Source organism: Pongo abelii, chromosome 18 (assembly GCF_028885655.2).
Source record: "Pongo abelii isolate AG06213 chromosome 18, NHGRI_mPonAbe1-v2.0_pri, whole genome shotgun sequence".
Taxonomy (NCBI): domain Eukaryota; kingdom Metazoa; phylum Chordata; class Mammalia; order Primates; family Hominidae; genus Pongo; species Pongo abelii.
In genome coordinates this window covers 21,477,925-21,493,432 of record NC_072003.2, presented here as the reverse complement: position 1 = coordinate 21,493,432, position 15,508 = coordinate 21,477,925, and the positions used below count along the sequence as shown (strand labels likewise).

The window sequence follows — 15,508 nt, the reverse complement described above, 5'->3', positions numbered from 1 at the left end:
CTTCTGCCAAAGGATTACAGCAAAGAATTTATGTCAGAACCACATGGAATGCTTTCCCCAAATCCAGGTTCCCAAATGGTTTCTTACCTGAGATTTTCAATTCAATAGGTCTCACGTGGGTTCCAGAAATATGCCATGTTATAAAGCTCACGGTGACCCATCCCAGTTGCAAGCCTCTGATTCAGAACAGAGCTACATTTTATTTTATTTTTTACTTTTTGAGATGGGGTCTCACTCTGTCACCCAGGGTGGAGTGCAGCGGTGTGATCATGGCTCACTGCAGCCTCAACCTCTCCAAGTTCAGGTGATCCTCCCACCTCAGCCTCCTGCATAGCTCAAACTACAAGCACACGCTACCACACCTAGCTAATTATTTGTATTTTTGTAGAAATAGGGTTTTGCCATGTTGCCCAGAGTTGGTCTTGAACTCCTGGGCTCAAGTGATCCAACCACCTGGTACTCCCAAAGTGCTAGGATTACAGGTGTGAGCCACCATGCCTGACCCAGAACTACATTTTACAGATGAGAAAACTAAGATCCAGAGGAAGGAAAATTATTTCCCTATATCCAGAGAGTTAGGTGGCAGAACTGGTGCTACTTTGATGATAATGATGATGATGATGATAATTTTAACTTAATAAATGTCTATAAGGTACTAGGCACAGTGCTAAGGTTTCATTCACCTGCCTAGTTTATGTTCATCCTCCCAGCAACCCTTCCAGGATGCACATTTCACAGATGAAGAAAATGAGGCTCAAAGAGGTGAACTGACATTCCAGTCATGGTCTCTGGCCTACAAAGTCCATACTCTTTGTCACTCTGTGGCACATCCACTTTCTGGGCCACAGCAGGCCTTTATCCCATTACATCACACCCAGCCCTCCCTCCATGGCCTTCCCCAGAAAGCAATCAAGGCCTTGGGCTTGAACAAGATTCATAGGTAGATTCGCTGTGCAACTAACAAACCTTATTCATTTGGCCGGGTGCGGTGGCTCACGCCTGTAATCCTAGCACTTTGGGAGGCTGAGGTGGGTAGATCACAAGGTCAGGAGTTCGAGACCAGCCTGGACAATGTGGTGAAACCCCATCTCTACTAAAAATACAAAAATTAAGCCAGTCGTGGTGGCGTGCATCTGTAATCTCAGCTACTTGGGAGGCTGAGGCAGAAGAATTGCTTGAACCCAGAAGGCAGAGGTTGCAGTGAACCGAGATCACACCACTGCACTCCAGCCTAGGTGACAGACCAAGACTCCCTCTTGAAAACAAAAACAAAAACAAAAAACCTTATTCATTCTTCAGGGCCTCTTCCAAGGCTTTGGAAGACTCTAGCAATGTGTTCCTATGGTCTTATCTGGGGTTTTTTTTTATCATTTACAAAACATATTTTCATACTCTTTGTCTTAAAGATGACGCTTCCAAATTGTCCAGCCTGTAGGTCTATAAAACTTGGATCTCCCCTGGCACAATCACGGAACCCCAATCCACCAATATTTCTTTACCAAGCATCACTTTGCCCCTCAAAAGCAGCCTGAGGCTGCTTCTCATTTGTACATAGTACATTTGGGTGGGGGATGGACGCTCACTAGTTAACGCTCATCTCATAGATTCTGACTCAGGATACAAGTTCCCAGTTGGGCATTTGGGTTTTCTTTGCAGTGGTGAATCCTGGTCCTTATGGAGGGCCAAATCAATCTGCAGCACCCTGGTCTCTTCTGCACCTGTGATAAGGAGCTTCACAGCTCCATGGCTTACAGGATGCATGCTCTCACAGGGACAATCAAGTGGGCAAGAAAGAGGCCCATCCATGATACTGTCTGCCAAGCAACCCCCCTGGGGCAGAGATGGCAAGCTATCCATCAAAAATTTGTGGTTCACTTTCTATAGTACAGTGTCACTGCTGGGTAACAGCCGCCCAGCCAGGAACAATGTTTCCAGGCCTCCCTTGCAGTTGGCTATAGTCATGTGACTGAGCTGTAGCCAATGGGACGTGAGTGATGTACACCACTTCCAGGTCTGGCCTATAAATACCATCCACATGGTTCTCCTCCATGAGTTTTCCTTTCCCATCCCTTGGCAGGACCTTCAAAGCCACATGCTGAAGATGGCTGAACTTTGGTCAACCTTAGTCCTAGAATACTATAAGATGAATTCTACCACACTAACCTGTGCCCCTACCCAGAACTGTCACGTAAAAGAGAAATACAGGTTTTGTTTTTGTTTTGCTTGTTTGTTTGTTTTTGAGACAGAGTCTGGCTCTGTCGCCCAGGCTGGAGTGCAGTGGCACGATCTTGGCTCACTGCAACCTCCGCCTCCCAGGTTCAAGTGATTCTCCTGTCTCCGCCTCCCAAGTAGCTGGGACTACAGGTGTGTGCCACCACGCCCAGCTAATAAAAAAGAAATAAAATTTCTATTGTGTTTGGGTCATTGTACCTTTTGTACCTGTTGTTTGTTAAGGGAATTAATACTCTTCTCTTTTCCTGGGAATTGCTCTCTCTCCCTAAACCACTTGTCTCCCACAGGAAAAGCCATGTTGTCATAGGACCCTAGCCCCTGGCCACAGCTGAAGGAGCACAGTGCTGAGCACTTGAACCACCAGGGGCTCATCGCAGACACACTGCTCCCCATGGCCACGGTGGAAGGGTCAGGGCTGGGAACCTGAATGAAGCAGACACAACAAGTTTCTTCTAAGGATTTCTGCACCTGTGACCCAGGAGGTCAAGGCTGATGCAAACTATAAGATGCCCTATTTCCCACCACTTAAGAAAGCCACCACTACACCAAAGAATTGAAGACGAGGGATTCTTGCTTTTGATGTTGTTCCTGAGCCGTGGCTCCATCTTTGTCCTTCCTGTAATTTGAGTTTCCTCCCTTCCTTGGATCTGTGAGCCACTCAATAACCCTCAGAGCTAGGTTTCTGCTAGTTACAACCCAGTAGAGATCTAGTTAACATACACACCGAAGCAAAGGAAGGGGTATGTGTGCAGTGGGGTGGGATTGCCAGATGTGTTCAGTAATGATTGAGTGGAGAACCCCAGGCCAGGCTCACACCTGTAATCCCAGAACTTTGGGAGGCCAGGGTGGGCGGATCACCTGAGGTCAGGAGTTCGAGACCAGCCTGGCCAAACTCTCCTAAAAATACAAAAATTAGCTAGGCGTGGTGGCACATTCCTGTAGTCCTAGCTACCCAGGAGGCTGAGGCACAAGAATCACTTGAACCTGTGGGGCAGAGGTTGCAGTGTGCCGAGATCCCACCACTGCACTCCAGTCCGGGTGACAGAGAAAGACTCTGTCTCGGGGGAAAAAAAAAAAAAAAAAAAAAAAGAACCTCAGTCTGCTAGTCGGCTACTCCATCCCAAATCTTGACTTCTATTTCTCCCAGGTCTCTTCAGCTGCCAATGTACTCACAAGCCCTTCCCCACAAAACCCACCATTGGACTCCACTCATCTTTAGGCAATGGCTCCCAGAGCTCCCTTATCTCCAATAGCCTCCAGCCATCAAGGGTAATTCAGAGAGAATGCAAGGACAGACTTTACCTTTTCACTATCCAAAGAAGGCTCAGGGCCAGGTAGGTGATTGTGCTTAACAAATACGCCAGGGGCAGATCATAGGTGAAGTTCTGAAATTTCACCCCATCAATGGTGTAATGTCCGTAAAAGAGGCTAGTTTCCTCCAGGAAACCCTGAAACAAAGCCAAGAGCATGAGGTCAGACTGGTCAGCTCACTGCAAGGAACCAGAAGAGTAGTCCCTGCCTCAAGGAACACAAGTTCCAGTGTCCCCTTTCCTCTCTGTATCCCCAGAGACTGGAACAGCCCCAGAGGCACAGGGAGTACTCAGTGTTTGGTAAATAAAGCACTGATAAAACCGTGGCATTAAAAATGCACAGGTGGGCCGGGCAAGGTGGCTCACACCTGTAATCCCAGCCCTTTGGGAGGCTGAGGCGGGCAGATCACCTAAGATCAGGAGTTCAAGACCAGCCTGACCAACGTGGCGAAACCCCCATCTCCACTAAAAATACAAAAAAATTAGGCAGGCCTGGTGTTGCGTGCCTGTAACCCCAGCTACTCGGGAGGCTGAGGCAGGAGAATCACTTGAACCCGGGAGGCGGAGGTTGCAGTGAGCTGAGATCACACCACTGCATTCCAGCCTGGGCAACAGAGTGAGGCTCCATCTCAAAAAAAAAAAAAAAAAAAAATGCACAGATGGCCAGGCATGGTGGCTCACACCTGTAATCCCAGCACCTTAGAAGGCCGAGGCAGGAGGATTACTTGAGCCCAGGAGTTTGAGACAAGCCTGGGCAACATAGAGAGATCCCTATCTCTACAAATTTTTTTTAAAAAAATTAGCTAGGCATAGAGGTGCATGGCTACGGTCCCAGCTGCTCGGGAGGCTGGAGTAAGCCGTGACTGTGCTACTGCACCCTAGACTGGGTGCAGACCCTGTCTCTGAAAGAAAAAAAGCACATATAACAAGCCAAAACTGAAATTAAGAATAAAATTCCATGTGCCATAGCATCAAAAAGAATAAAACATTAGGACTAAATTTAACTAAAGAAGTGCAAATGTCGTGCCGGGCATGGTGGCTCACGCCTGTAATCCCAGCACTTTGGGAGGCCAAGGCAGGCAGATCACAAGGTCAGGAGATCAAAACCATCCTGGCTAACACGGTGAAACCCCGTCTCTACTAAAAATACAAAAAATTAGCCAGGCGTGGTGGCAGGCGCCTGTAGTCCCAGCTACTCAGGAGGCTGAGGCAGGAGAATGGTGTGAACCCGGGAGGCGGATCTTGCAGTGAGCCGAGATCGCGCCACTGCACTCCAGCCTGGGCAACAGAGCAAGACTCCGTCTCAAAATAAATAAATAAATTAAATAAAATAAAATAATTAAAAATTTTAAAAAAAAAAAGTGCAAATCTCAGCCGGGCAAAGTGGCTCATGCCTGTAATCCCAGAACCTTGGGAGGCCGAGGCGGGTGGATCATGAGGTCAGGAGTTCGAGATCAGCCTGGCCAACACAGTGAAACCCTATCTCCACTAAAAATATAAAAATTAGCCGGGCATGGTGGCATGTGCCTGTAGTCCCAGCTACTTGGGAGGCTAAGGCAGGAGAATCACTTGAACCCGAGAGGTAGAGGTTGTGGTGAGCCGAGATCACGCCGCTGCATTCCAGCCTGGGCAACAGAGCCAGACTCTGTCTCAAAAAAATAATAATAATAATTAAAGAAGCTCTAAAGAAACTGAAAACATCCCATGCTTATGGATCAGAAGATCTATGGCCAAATTCCTCAAATTGATTTACAGATACATCATCCTTGTTAGAATCCTAGCTGGCTTCCTTATAGAAAAACTGACAAGCTGATCCTAAAATTCATATGGAATCGCAACGCACCCAGAAGAGCCAAAACAACTTTGAAGAAGAAGAACAGTAAGGCCTGGTGGCTCAGAACACTCTCTGACTTCTTCTCCTTCTTTTTTTTTAAATAAAAAAGTAGAGATATGGTCTCGCCATGTTGCCCTGGCTGGTCTCCAACTCCTGGGCTCAAACGATCCTCCAGCCTCAGCCTCTCAAAGTGCCAGGATTACAGGCTTTGAGCCACTGTGCCCGACTGACTGACTTCTTATGGTGGGAATGATTGAACACCTCAAATACCTCCTTGGATGGCAGAAAAACTCCAGGAGAGTGAAGAGAGAACAGATATAGCAGAAACACTGTAGGTAGATAATACATAGAGGTTCCCTACAGCACTGTTTATAAAGGAAGGAAATGAGAGGAAATCTGAATGTCCATACAGGGATTGGGCTAGAACACTAAAAATCCATATTATGAAATATCAAGCAAGACCATGTAAGTGCACAGAGAAAGGTCAGCAGTCAAGTAGGCTGTAAACCATGGGGTTAAATGTTCAGTGACCTCTGGGGAGGGATATTTTCATTTTTTACTCTATAAATTCTGTATTTTTCATGACAACTGTGCATTCTTGTGTGTGTGTGTGTCTTCTTAAAACAAATTTATTGAAGCTGAGCATATTTATATTATACAATTGTGCATATCTGTATTTTAAAATTATACAAGACAACCGTGCATTCTTATATTATCTGGGTAATTAAGTCATGTGTTAACTGGAAACGAAAAAGTAGAAGCAGAAGACTCCATTCTCCTTTCAACTCTCCCAAAGGCCACAAAAACGTGTCCAACCAGAAGAAACCTGTTTATACTGCCAAGGGCTGATATCAGGGCTATCACCAACCTTTCCCTAAAAATAATGTAACAATTACAGGGGAAAGGTCAGCTGGGCCTGGAAAATATTTTCTGATTTGATAATGAGCTTGGTTCAATTGTTTTCAAGAAAAACAAGCCCCTGTTTGATCTCTCTGGCCCTCTTTCACTTGTGCCTATTTACATTTAGATTATTAACAATAACATTAAATGAAAATTCAGTTTCCCAGCCACACTAGACACATTTCAAGTGCTCAAGAGTTAGTGGTTCTGGGCCGGGCACAGTGGCTCACACCTGTAATCCCAGCACTTTTGGAGGCTGAGGCAAGCAGATCACTTGAGGTCACGGGTTCGAGACTGGCCTGGCCAACATGATGAAACCCTGTCTCTACTAAAAACAAAATTTAGCCAGGCATCATCGCACACACCTGTAATCCCAGCAACTCGGGAGGCTGAGGTACAAGAATTGCTTGAAACCAGGAGGCAGAGGTTGCAGTGAGCCAAGATTGCACCACTGCAATCCAGGCTGGGTGACAGAGCAAGACTCTGTCTTAGAAAAAAAAAAAAAAAGGTCAGGCACGGTGGCTCACACCTGTAATCCCAGCACTTTGGGAGGCCGAGGTGGGTGGATCACCTGAGGTCAGGAGTTCGAGACCAGCCTGGCCAACATGGTGAAACCCCGTCTCTACTAAAAATATAAAAATTAGCTGGGTGTGGTGGTGTGCACCTGCAACCCCAGCTACTTGGGAGGCTGAGGCAGGAGAATCGCTTGAACCTAGGGGGCAGAGGTTGCAGTGGGCCAAGATCACGCCAATGCACTCCAGCCTGGGCGACAGAGCAAGACTCTGTCTCAAAAAACAAACAAAAAAGAGTTAGTGGTTCCATTGTTATACAGCACAGGTCCACATTCTCCAGATCATTGCAGAAAGTTCTCTTTCAGACAGGCTGTTATCATGCTTACTTTATTGAACATCTATAATCAAGCTAACTCTCCTATAAAATTTTTCCTATCAGGAAGAAGGTTACAGTGTGCGAAGAAACTTTTTTTTCTCACAAACAGAAACTTTTCTTGTGGGATGCAATCTAAAGAAATAGGGTTAAGAGCAGCTCTGGGATTTGATCCTAACTTTGCTTTCTTTTTTTTTTTGAGACGGAGTCTCACTCTGTCGCCCAGGCTGGAGTGCAGTGGTGCGATCTCGGCTCACTGCAAGCTCCACCTCCCGGGTTCACGCCATTCTCCTGCCTCAGCCTCCCAAGTAGCTGGGACTACAGGTGCCCGCCACCATACCCGGCTAATTTTTTTCTATTTTTAGTAGAGACAGGGTTTCACCATGTTAGCCAGGATGCTCTTGATCTCCTGACCTCGTGATCCGCCCGCCTCGGCCTCCCAAAGTGCTGGGATTACAGGCGTGAGCCACTGTGCCCAGCCATCTATTTTTTTTTAACTTTTTTTGCACAGTAGACATTTGAACACCCACCCAACAATTCCTCTGGGTTGTTTTTAGGAAAATGTGAGAGCAGAGATATAAAAGCATTTTTTCAAAATCAAGCGGGGCATAGTGGCTCACACCTGTAATCCCAGCACTTTGGGAAGCCGAGACAGGTGGATTGCTTGAGCTCAGGAGCTCGAGACCAGCCTAGGCAACATGGCAAAACTCTGTCTCTACGAAACACACAGACACACACACACACACACACACACACACAAATTAGCTGGGCATGGGGGTATGCACCTGTAGTCCTAGCTACTTCAGAGGCTTAAGGTGGGAGGATGGCTTGAGCCTAGGAAGCAGAGGTTGCAATGAGCCAAGATCGTGCCACTGCACTCTCTGAGCAACAGAGCCAGATCTTGTCTCAAAAAGAAAAAAAAAAAAGGGTGGGGGGCTTTTTCAAAATCAAATGCAGTGGACAAATTCAAGGCTTTCTAACAATTTATTCAGAAAAGTAGAAGCTCAATGGTATGGCATTTGTTTATTTGTTTTTTGTTTTTTGTTTTGTTTTGTTTTGTTTTGAGACGAACTCTCCCTCTCATTGCCCAGGCTGGAGTGCAGTTGCGCGATCTCAGCTCACTGCAGCTTCGGCCTCCAGGTTCAAGAAATTCTCCTGCCTCAGCCTCCTGAGTAGTTGGGATTACAGGCACCCGCCACCATGCCTGGATAATTTTTGCATTTTTAGTAGAGATGGGGTTTCACCATGTTGGCCAGGCTGGTCTTGAACTCCTGACCTCAGGTGATCTGCCCCCCTTGGCCTCTCTGAAGTGCTAGGGTTACAGGCATGAGCCACTGCACCCGGCCAGTATGGTATTTTGATACCAGTAATTTTCAGAAAGTATTTCTGAAAAAATAAAAATACTTATTTGTATTTCTTAAACACCTAGAGCAGTGGTTCTCAACTGGGGGTAATTTTGTCCACTGGGGAACATTTGGCAATCTCTGGAAACATTTTTGGTTGTCAGAGTTGGAAGAGGGCAGTGCTGCTGGCATCTAGTGGGTGGAGACCAGGGATATAGCTCAGCGTGCTACCGTGCACCAGATAGCCCTACACAACACAGAGTTATCTAATCCACCGGGCACGGTGGCTCATGCCTGTTACCCCAGTACTTAAAATCTCATTGCTTTTTTTTTGAGACGGAGTCTTACTCTGTTGCCCAGGCTGGACTGCAGTGGTGCAATCTCGGCTCACTGCAAGCTCCGGCTCCCGGGTTCACACCATTCTCCTCCCTCAGCCTCCCGAGCAGCTGGGACTACAGGCGCCCACCACCACGCCTGGCTAATTTTTTGTATTTTTAGTAGAGATGGGGTTTCACCGTGTTAGGCAGGATGGTCTCGATCTCCTGACCTTGTGACCCACCCGCCTCAGCCTCCGAAAGTGCTGGGATTACAGGCGTGAGCCACCACACCGAGCCAAAATCTCATTGCTTTTAGCCAAGTGTAGTGCACGCCTGTAGTCCTAGCTACTTGGGAAAATCGTTTAAGCCCAGGAGTTTGAGATTACAGTGAGCTACGATTGCACCACTACACTCTAACCTGGGCAACAGAGCGTGATCCTATCTCTAAAAAAAAAAGAAAAAAGAATATCAATAGTGCCAAGTTTGAGAAACCCTGGTCTAAAGGGCAAAGATGGCATCTTTCATAGCTGCAATCTTATTTGCTGAAAAAAGTGAAATAAAAAAATGAAAAACCACAAAATCTGTTTTTCAAGATGGGGTCTTGCTCTGTTGCCCAGGCTGAAGTGCAGTGGTTCAGTCTTGGCTCACTGCAGCCTCAACCTTCTGGGCTCATGTGATTCCTCTACCTCAGCCTCCAGAGTAACTGGGACTACAGGTGCATGCCACCACGCCCAGCTAATTATGTTTATTTTGTATAGAGATATGTTACCCAGGCTGGTTTCAAACTCCTGGCCTCAAGCAATCCTCCTGCCTCGGCCTCTCAAAGTGTTGGGGTTACAGGTGTGAGCCACTGCATCTGGCCAAAATCATTTTTTTAGAAGGCGATAATAAAAACCTTTTACAACTACCATAAAAGCAAAGAGATTAATTCCATTTTAGAGTTGGGGTGGTGGTGGGGGATGTTAACCTGGGATTGACTTATAAGGGATTTCAGAGAATCTTCATATGCCCATGTACATGATATGCAGGTATATGTGCATATCATCTCATCTAAAAGTGTGAAGTTGTGCATCGCACATGTCCCTGTGTGTAATTTCTGGAAAGAAGAGCTACGTCTTTCATCCACCCAGTCTGGGACTCCAAAATGTTGGGGTTTATCAGTGTCAGAGAAATTGTAAACATTCTATCTGGGTTCATTTTCACTGAAGCTTCTTTCTGTGGGGCACCTCGGTATTTTGTTGCAGATCAATACAAAGATTGAAGAACTAGAGGCCAGTACGGTGGCTCACGCCTATAATCCCAGTACTTTGGGAGGCCAAGGAGGGTGGACCACCTGAGGTCAGGAGTTCCAGACCAGCCTGGCCAACATGATGAAACCCCGTCTCTACTAAAAATACAAAAATTAGCTGGGCGTGGTGGCACACATGTGTAATTCCAGCTACTCAAGAGGCTGAGGCAGGAGAATCACTTGAAACCGGGAAGTGGAGATTGCAGTGAGCCAAGATTGTACCACTGCACTCCAGCCTGGCAACAGAGCGAGACTCCATCTCAAAAAAATAATAATAATAAATAAAAAGAAAGGACTAGAAAAAGGCCAATGGCCGAAAGTGATAAAGCATATTTCCTGACATTCTAGCAGGCGATGGTGAACATTGTTCTTTCTGATGAGGTAACTGCAAATCCTATTTCATTTACTGGTACATATGTCAACCAACACTGGTGTTTGGCTCTCACTGCAGAAATTTGGGAAACTGATCTTTAAATCAATCAATTTTTAGTAGATTGAGGAGCTAAACAAAGGATTATATTAAATACTTACAGTGCCAGAAAGCAAGTCTATGATATAACTGTAAAAGTAAATGAGTCCAGAACTGCTTACTGGATAGACTGTACATTGTATATCTGTAAGAAACAAAAACCAGAATGTCAGTGGAAACAGTTTTACAGTCTCTATAACCTGCCTGTTTTTTTGTTTGTTTGTTCGTTTGTTTTGAGAAGGAGTCTCACTCTGTCGCCCAGGCTGGAGTGCAATGACATGATCTTGGCTCACTGAAGCCTCCGCCTCCTGGATTCAAGCAATTCTGCCTCAACCTCCCAAGTAGCTGGGATCATAGGCATTCACCACCACACCTGGCTCATTTTTGTATTTTTAGTAGAGACGGGGTTTCGCCATGTTGGCCAGGCTGGTCTTGAACTCCTGACCTCAGGTGATCCCCCCACCTCAGCCTCCCAAAGTGCTGGGATTACAGGCGTGAGCCCCCGCACCCAGCCACAGCCTGCCTGTTTTTCACTATTTGTGTGTATAAGCATGTACAGTCATGCATGGCTTAACGAGGAGGATACAGTCTGATAAATATGTCCCTAGGCAATTTCGTCATGCGAACATCACGGAGTGGACTTACGCAAACCTAGATGGGATGGCCTACTACACACCTAGGCTGTATGGTATGGCCTATTGCTGCTAGGTTACAAACGCGGACAGCACATTACTGCACTGAATACTGTAGGTAACTGCAACATAATGTTAAGTATTTGTGTATCTAAACATATCTAAACAAAGAAAAAGTACAGTAAAAATCCAGTATTATAATCTTAGGGGACCACCATTGCATATGTGGTCCATTGTTAATTGAAACATTGACATGGGGTACATGACTGTATATGTATATTACATTTAGAAATGTCATATATATTTGCGTATTTGCACATAGATATGTTTGTGTGTTTGTGATTTGCCATTTTCAGTCCAAACCCCAATATGTCCAATACAGTAACATTTCTTTCTCCTTCTACTTCTAGTGTTTCCTTCACTATTCTCCCCACACATCTGGGGATATGTCTTTTTTTATATTTTTTTATGTAAGTCCGCATATAGAGCTTGTTTTTTGCTTGCGACTATCAATGCTACAGATAGAGGCTGCTCCATCAGCTTGGGCTCCAGAGTGAAGCTCACCAGCCCACAGTGGCCATGGACTGTGAGTGAGAAGTGAACCTTTGTGGTTATTTCTCACTCACAGTCTCATACTGTTATGCTGTCATGCTTGCATGCTGTTATTCCATAGCAGCGTGAGTGTTATGGGGTCACTTGCTTCTGCAGCATAACCTAGACCATCCTGACTAATACAGTCGCCCAAGAATTAAAATAAAGATTCTTAGCAAAGGAAGCATTGTAGCAAGGTACACGGTGAAAAACAAACACACTCCGTAGTAAACCAGGCCTTAGACTCACCCGTCTCTTTGAAAGGAATGAGCACGAAGCTGCTGTTGGTGAGCTTGTACTTCGTGAGTAAGACTGGGAGCAAAACCAGCATAAAGATGATCAGAAATACCACCAAATTCAGCAACACCAGGAATCTCAAGAAGGAGAAATAGGACTGAATCCCAGTGCCAAATTTCCCTGGAAAAAACAAACCCGGACATCACTGACCAGGGATATTGATGAACTACACATCACAGATTCAATCAGCCACAAAAGCTGAAGCTGGAGGAATCAGTAGCTGGAAGGAGGAAGAAACATTTTATTTTTTTTTAATTGTTAGCTTTAAGATTAGATCTTCTAGTGTTTTAACTTTTCACCTGCAGATCTACAATTAATCTTGAATTAATCACTTGAGAATGGTATGAGGGAAGGCTCAGTATTTATCTCTTCCTTATATGAATCTCTAGTTGACTCAGTACCACTTATTGGTTGTCTTTTTTGGAAATAATCACCTGACCATATATGTATGAATCTGTTTCTGAACTCTATCCTGTTCCATGAGTCTACATGTCTATCCTTACACCAATGCTAGACTGTCTTAATTATTGCAGATTTGCAAGACTTGATATATGGTATCTTTCAGCTTTGTTACTTCTCAAGATTGTCTTAGATATCTTTGGTCTTTTGCATTTATATACAAATGTTAGAATTAGTGTTTTAATTTTCACGCACAATCTGCTAAGATTCTGATTGGGATTACATAAAATATATAGGTCAATTTGAGGATAAGTGACATATTTATAATATTAAGTCTTCTGATCCATGAACATGGTATATTTAGGTCTTCCTTAGTTTTTCTCAATAATACTTTATAGTTTTCTGTGCATAATTATTGCATATGATTCTTTAGATATATTCCTAGATATCTGACTTTTTTTTTTTTTTTTGACACCAAGTCTCACTCTGTTGCCCAGGGTAGAGTGCAATGGCGTGATCTCAGCTCACTGCAACCTCTGCCTCCTGGGTTCAAGGAATTCTCCTGTCTCAGCCTCCCCAGTAGCTGGGACCATAGGCATGAGCCACCACGCCCGGCTAATTTTTATGTTTTTAGTAGAGACGAGGTTTCACTATGTTGGCCAAGCTGGTCTCAAACTCCTGACCTCAGGTGACCCACCTGCCTCAGCCTCCCAAAGTGCTGGGATTATAGGCGTGAGCCACCACGCCCGGCCCTGACATTTTTGATATTATTGTAAATTGTATCATTTAAAAATTTTCACTTTCTAAATGTTTGTTGTTGGTATATGGAAATACAATACATTTTATATAGAGACATTTTAACATTAACAATAAACCTTGTTACATTAATTTTAATAGTTGTCTTTTTAATTATCTACATGCATATCATTGTCATCTGCCAAAAAAAATGACATTTTATTTCTTCCTTTCCAATTATTATCCTTCCCCCAGCCCATCCTACTACACTGGCTAGAACTTCCAGGATGATTTTGAGCAGAATCTGTGATAAGCGGCACCTTTTTCTCATTCTCAATCTCAGGGAAAAAGCTTTTAATATTTCATCATTAAGTATGTTGTTTGCTGTATAATGTTTATAGGTTTTTAAAATCAAAATTAAGAAAGGTCTTATGTATTTCTTATTTGCTAAAAATGAGAACTGAAGTTTATCAGTGCTTTTTCTGCATCTGTTGGGATGATCATATAATTTTTTTCTTTTATTCTGTTTTGTGGTAAATTACATTGATTGATTTGCAAATAGAAAACCAACCTTCTGCTAGATGATGATTAAATTGCTGAGGATAGAAAGCATTCTGAAGAGCAAGGATGGCTTCTTGTTCTTGGTAGGAGCAAAGAACTTATTACTGGAGACCGAAGATATAAGATACCCACAGTTTTTTGCCACTCTCTAATACTTAGCAATCTGCCAGAGGCAAGAAATTTAATTATCACACCTGCACTTCATGTCAGATGAGCACCTACCCAGCCAAGAAATCACAGGGGTAGAGTAACTGCAGAGAAAATAAAAATCCCGGTTCCCAGGGAGAATCTACCCTCTACCACACAGGCCACTTTCTGAATGAAAATCTCCAGAAAGCCTACCACTTCGCAAGAGAGGGAGCTAGACATAGTGGCTAAAACCTTGGACTCTACATCTTGAATGCCTGGATTCAAACCCTGGTTCTGCCTCACCCTGTCTGAGTGAACCTGGACAAGATCTCAAACTCTCTGAGCCATACAAATGACAAGTACCTAAATGAAAGTTTCCTCTGAAGATTAACTGAAGTAATGAGTAAAGTGCTTAACACAATGCCTGGTTCATAGTAAATGCTCAGTAACAATTAGCTTTTATTATTTTGCTCCAAACATATTACACTTAAATCTCAAGAGAAAAAGTATATGAGTGCATGGTCGAAGTCTTAAGTGAGCCAAGAAGCCTTTTAGAAATATGTTATATTCTCCAAATAAAACAACAATAAAAAGGTAGTTCATTGGATAGATTGCCAATTATATTTTATAGGTCTTAAAATAGTAATAATGGAGACAATCATTTCCTTTATTTATCCTACTACATTCCTTACAAACCTCACAAAGTTTCCATTTTAGCAGTTTTGGGGAGATGTTTGAAAAATGTTTTGCTGTAAAATAGATAATCCTGGCTGGGAGTGGTGGCTCATGCCTGTAATCCCAGAGCACTCTGGGAGGCCAAGGCAGGCAGATCACCTGAGGTCAGGAATTCAAGACCAGCCTGTCCAACATGGTGAAACCCTGTCTCTACCAAAAATACAAAAATTAGCCGGCCTGGTGGCACGTGCCTATAGTCTCAGCTAAGTGGGAGGCTGAAGCAGGAGAATCACTTGAACCTGGGAGGCGGAGGTTGCAGTAAGCCAAGACCGCACCATTGCACTCCAGCCTGAGCAACAAGAGCGAAACTTTGTCTCAACAAATAAAATCAAATAGATAATCAAAAAAATGTTTAATGTTTCTAATTTTGTATTTTGTTTTTTTTTTATTTTCATTTTTATTTTTAGATGAAATAGAGACAGGATCTTACTATGTTACCCAGGCTGGTCACAAACTCCTGAGCTCAAGTGATCCTCCTGTCTCAGCCTCCCAAAGTGCTAGGATGGGGGCATGAGCCACTATGCCCGGCTAATTTTGTATTTTGGCACAACTTCCCATTTTTGCATACCTGCTATGCACCAAATTGTGTCCCCACCCTCAAATTCGTATGGTGAAGTCCTAACCCCCAGTGTCATGGTATTTGGAGATGGGCCTTTGGGAGGTGATTAGGTTTCAATGAGGTCTTGAGAGTGGGGCCCCATGATGGGATTAGTGTCCTTATAAAAAGAGACACCGGACAGTTTGCACTCTTTCTCAGAGCACACTCAAAGCAAAGGTTACGTGAACACAGCAAGAAGGCCTGTTCAAGCCTCCAAAACTATGAGAAAAAAAAGTTTGTTTTTTAAGCCATC

At 44.2% G+C, this 15,508-nt stretch overlaps 1 protein-coding gene across 3 annotated transcripts in view; it reads right to left on the bottom strand.

Moving 5' to 3' along the window:
• The window catches only part of TMC7 (transmembrane channel like 7), a 78,766-nt gene that overhangs the window by 29,671 nt on the left and 33,587 nt on the right, over window positions 1-15,508 (bottom strand). For all 3 annotated transcript variants that reach the window (XM_024241417.3, XM_024241418.3, XM_054534808.2), the window contains exons 4-6: window positions 12,051-12,218; window positions 10,641-10,723; window positions 3,535-3,680 (exon numbers count right to left, since the gene is read on the bottom strand). In XM_024241417.3, coding sequence (XP_024097185.2) covers window positions 3,535-3,680; window positions 10,641-10,723; window positions 12,051-12,218 — 397 coding nt within the window. The remainder of the gene's footprint in view (window positions 1-3,534; window positions 3,681-10,640; window positions 10,724-12,050; window positions 12,219-15,508) is intronic.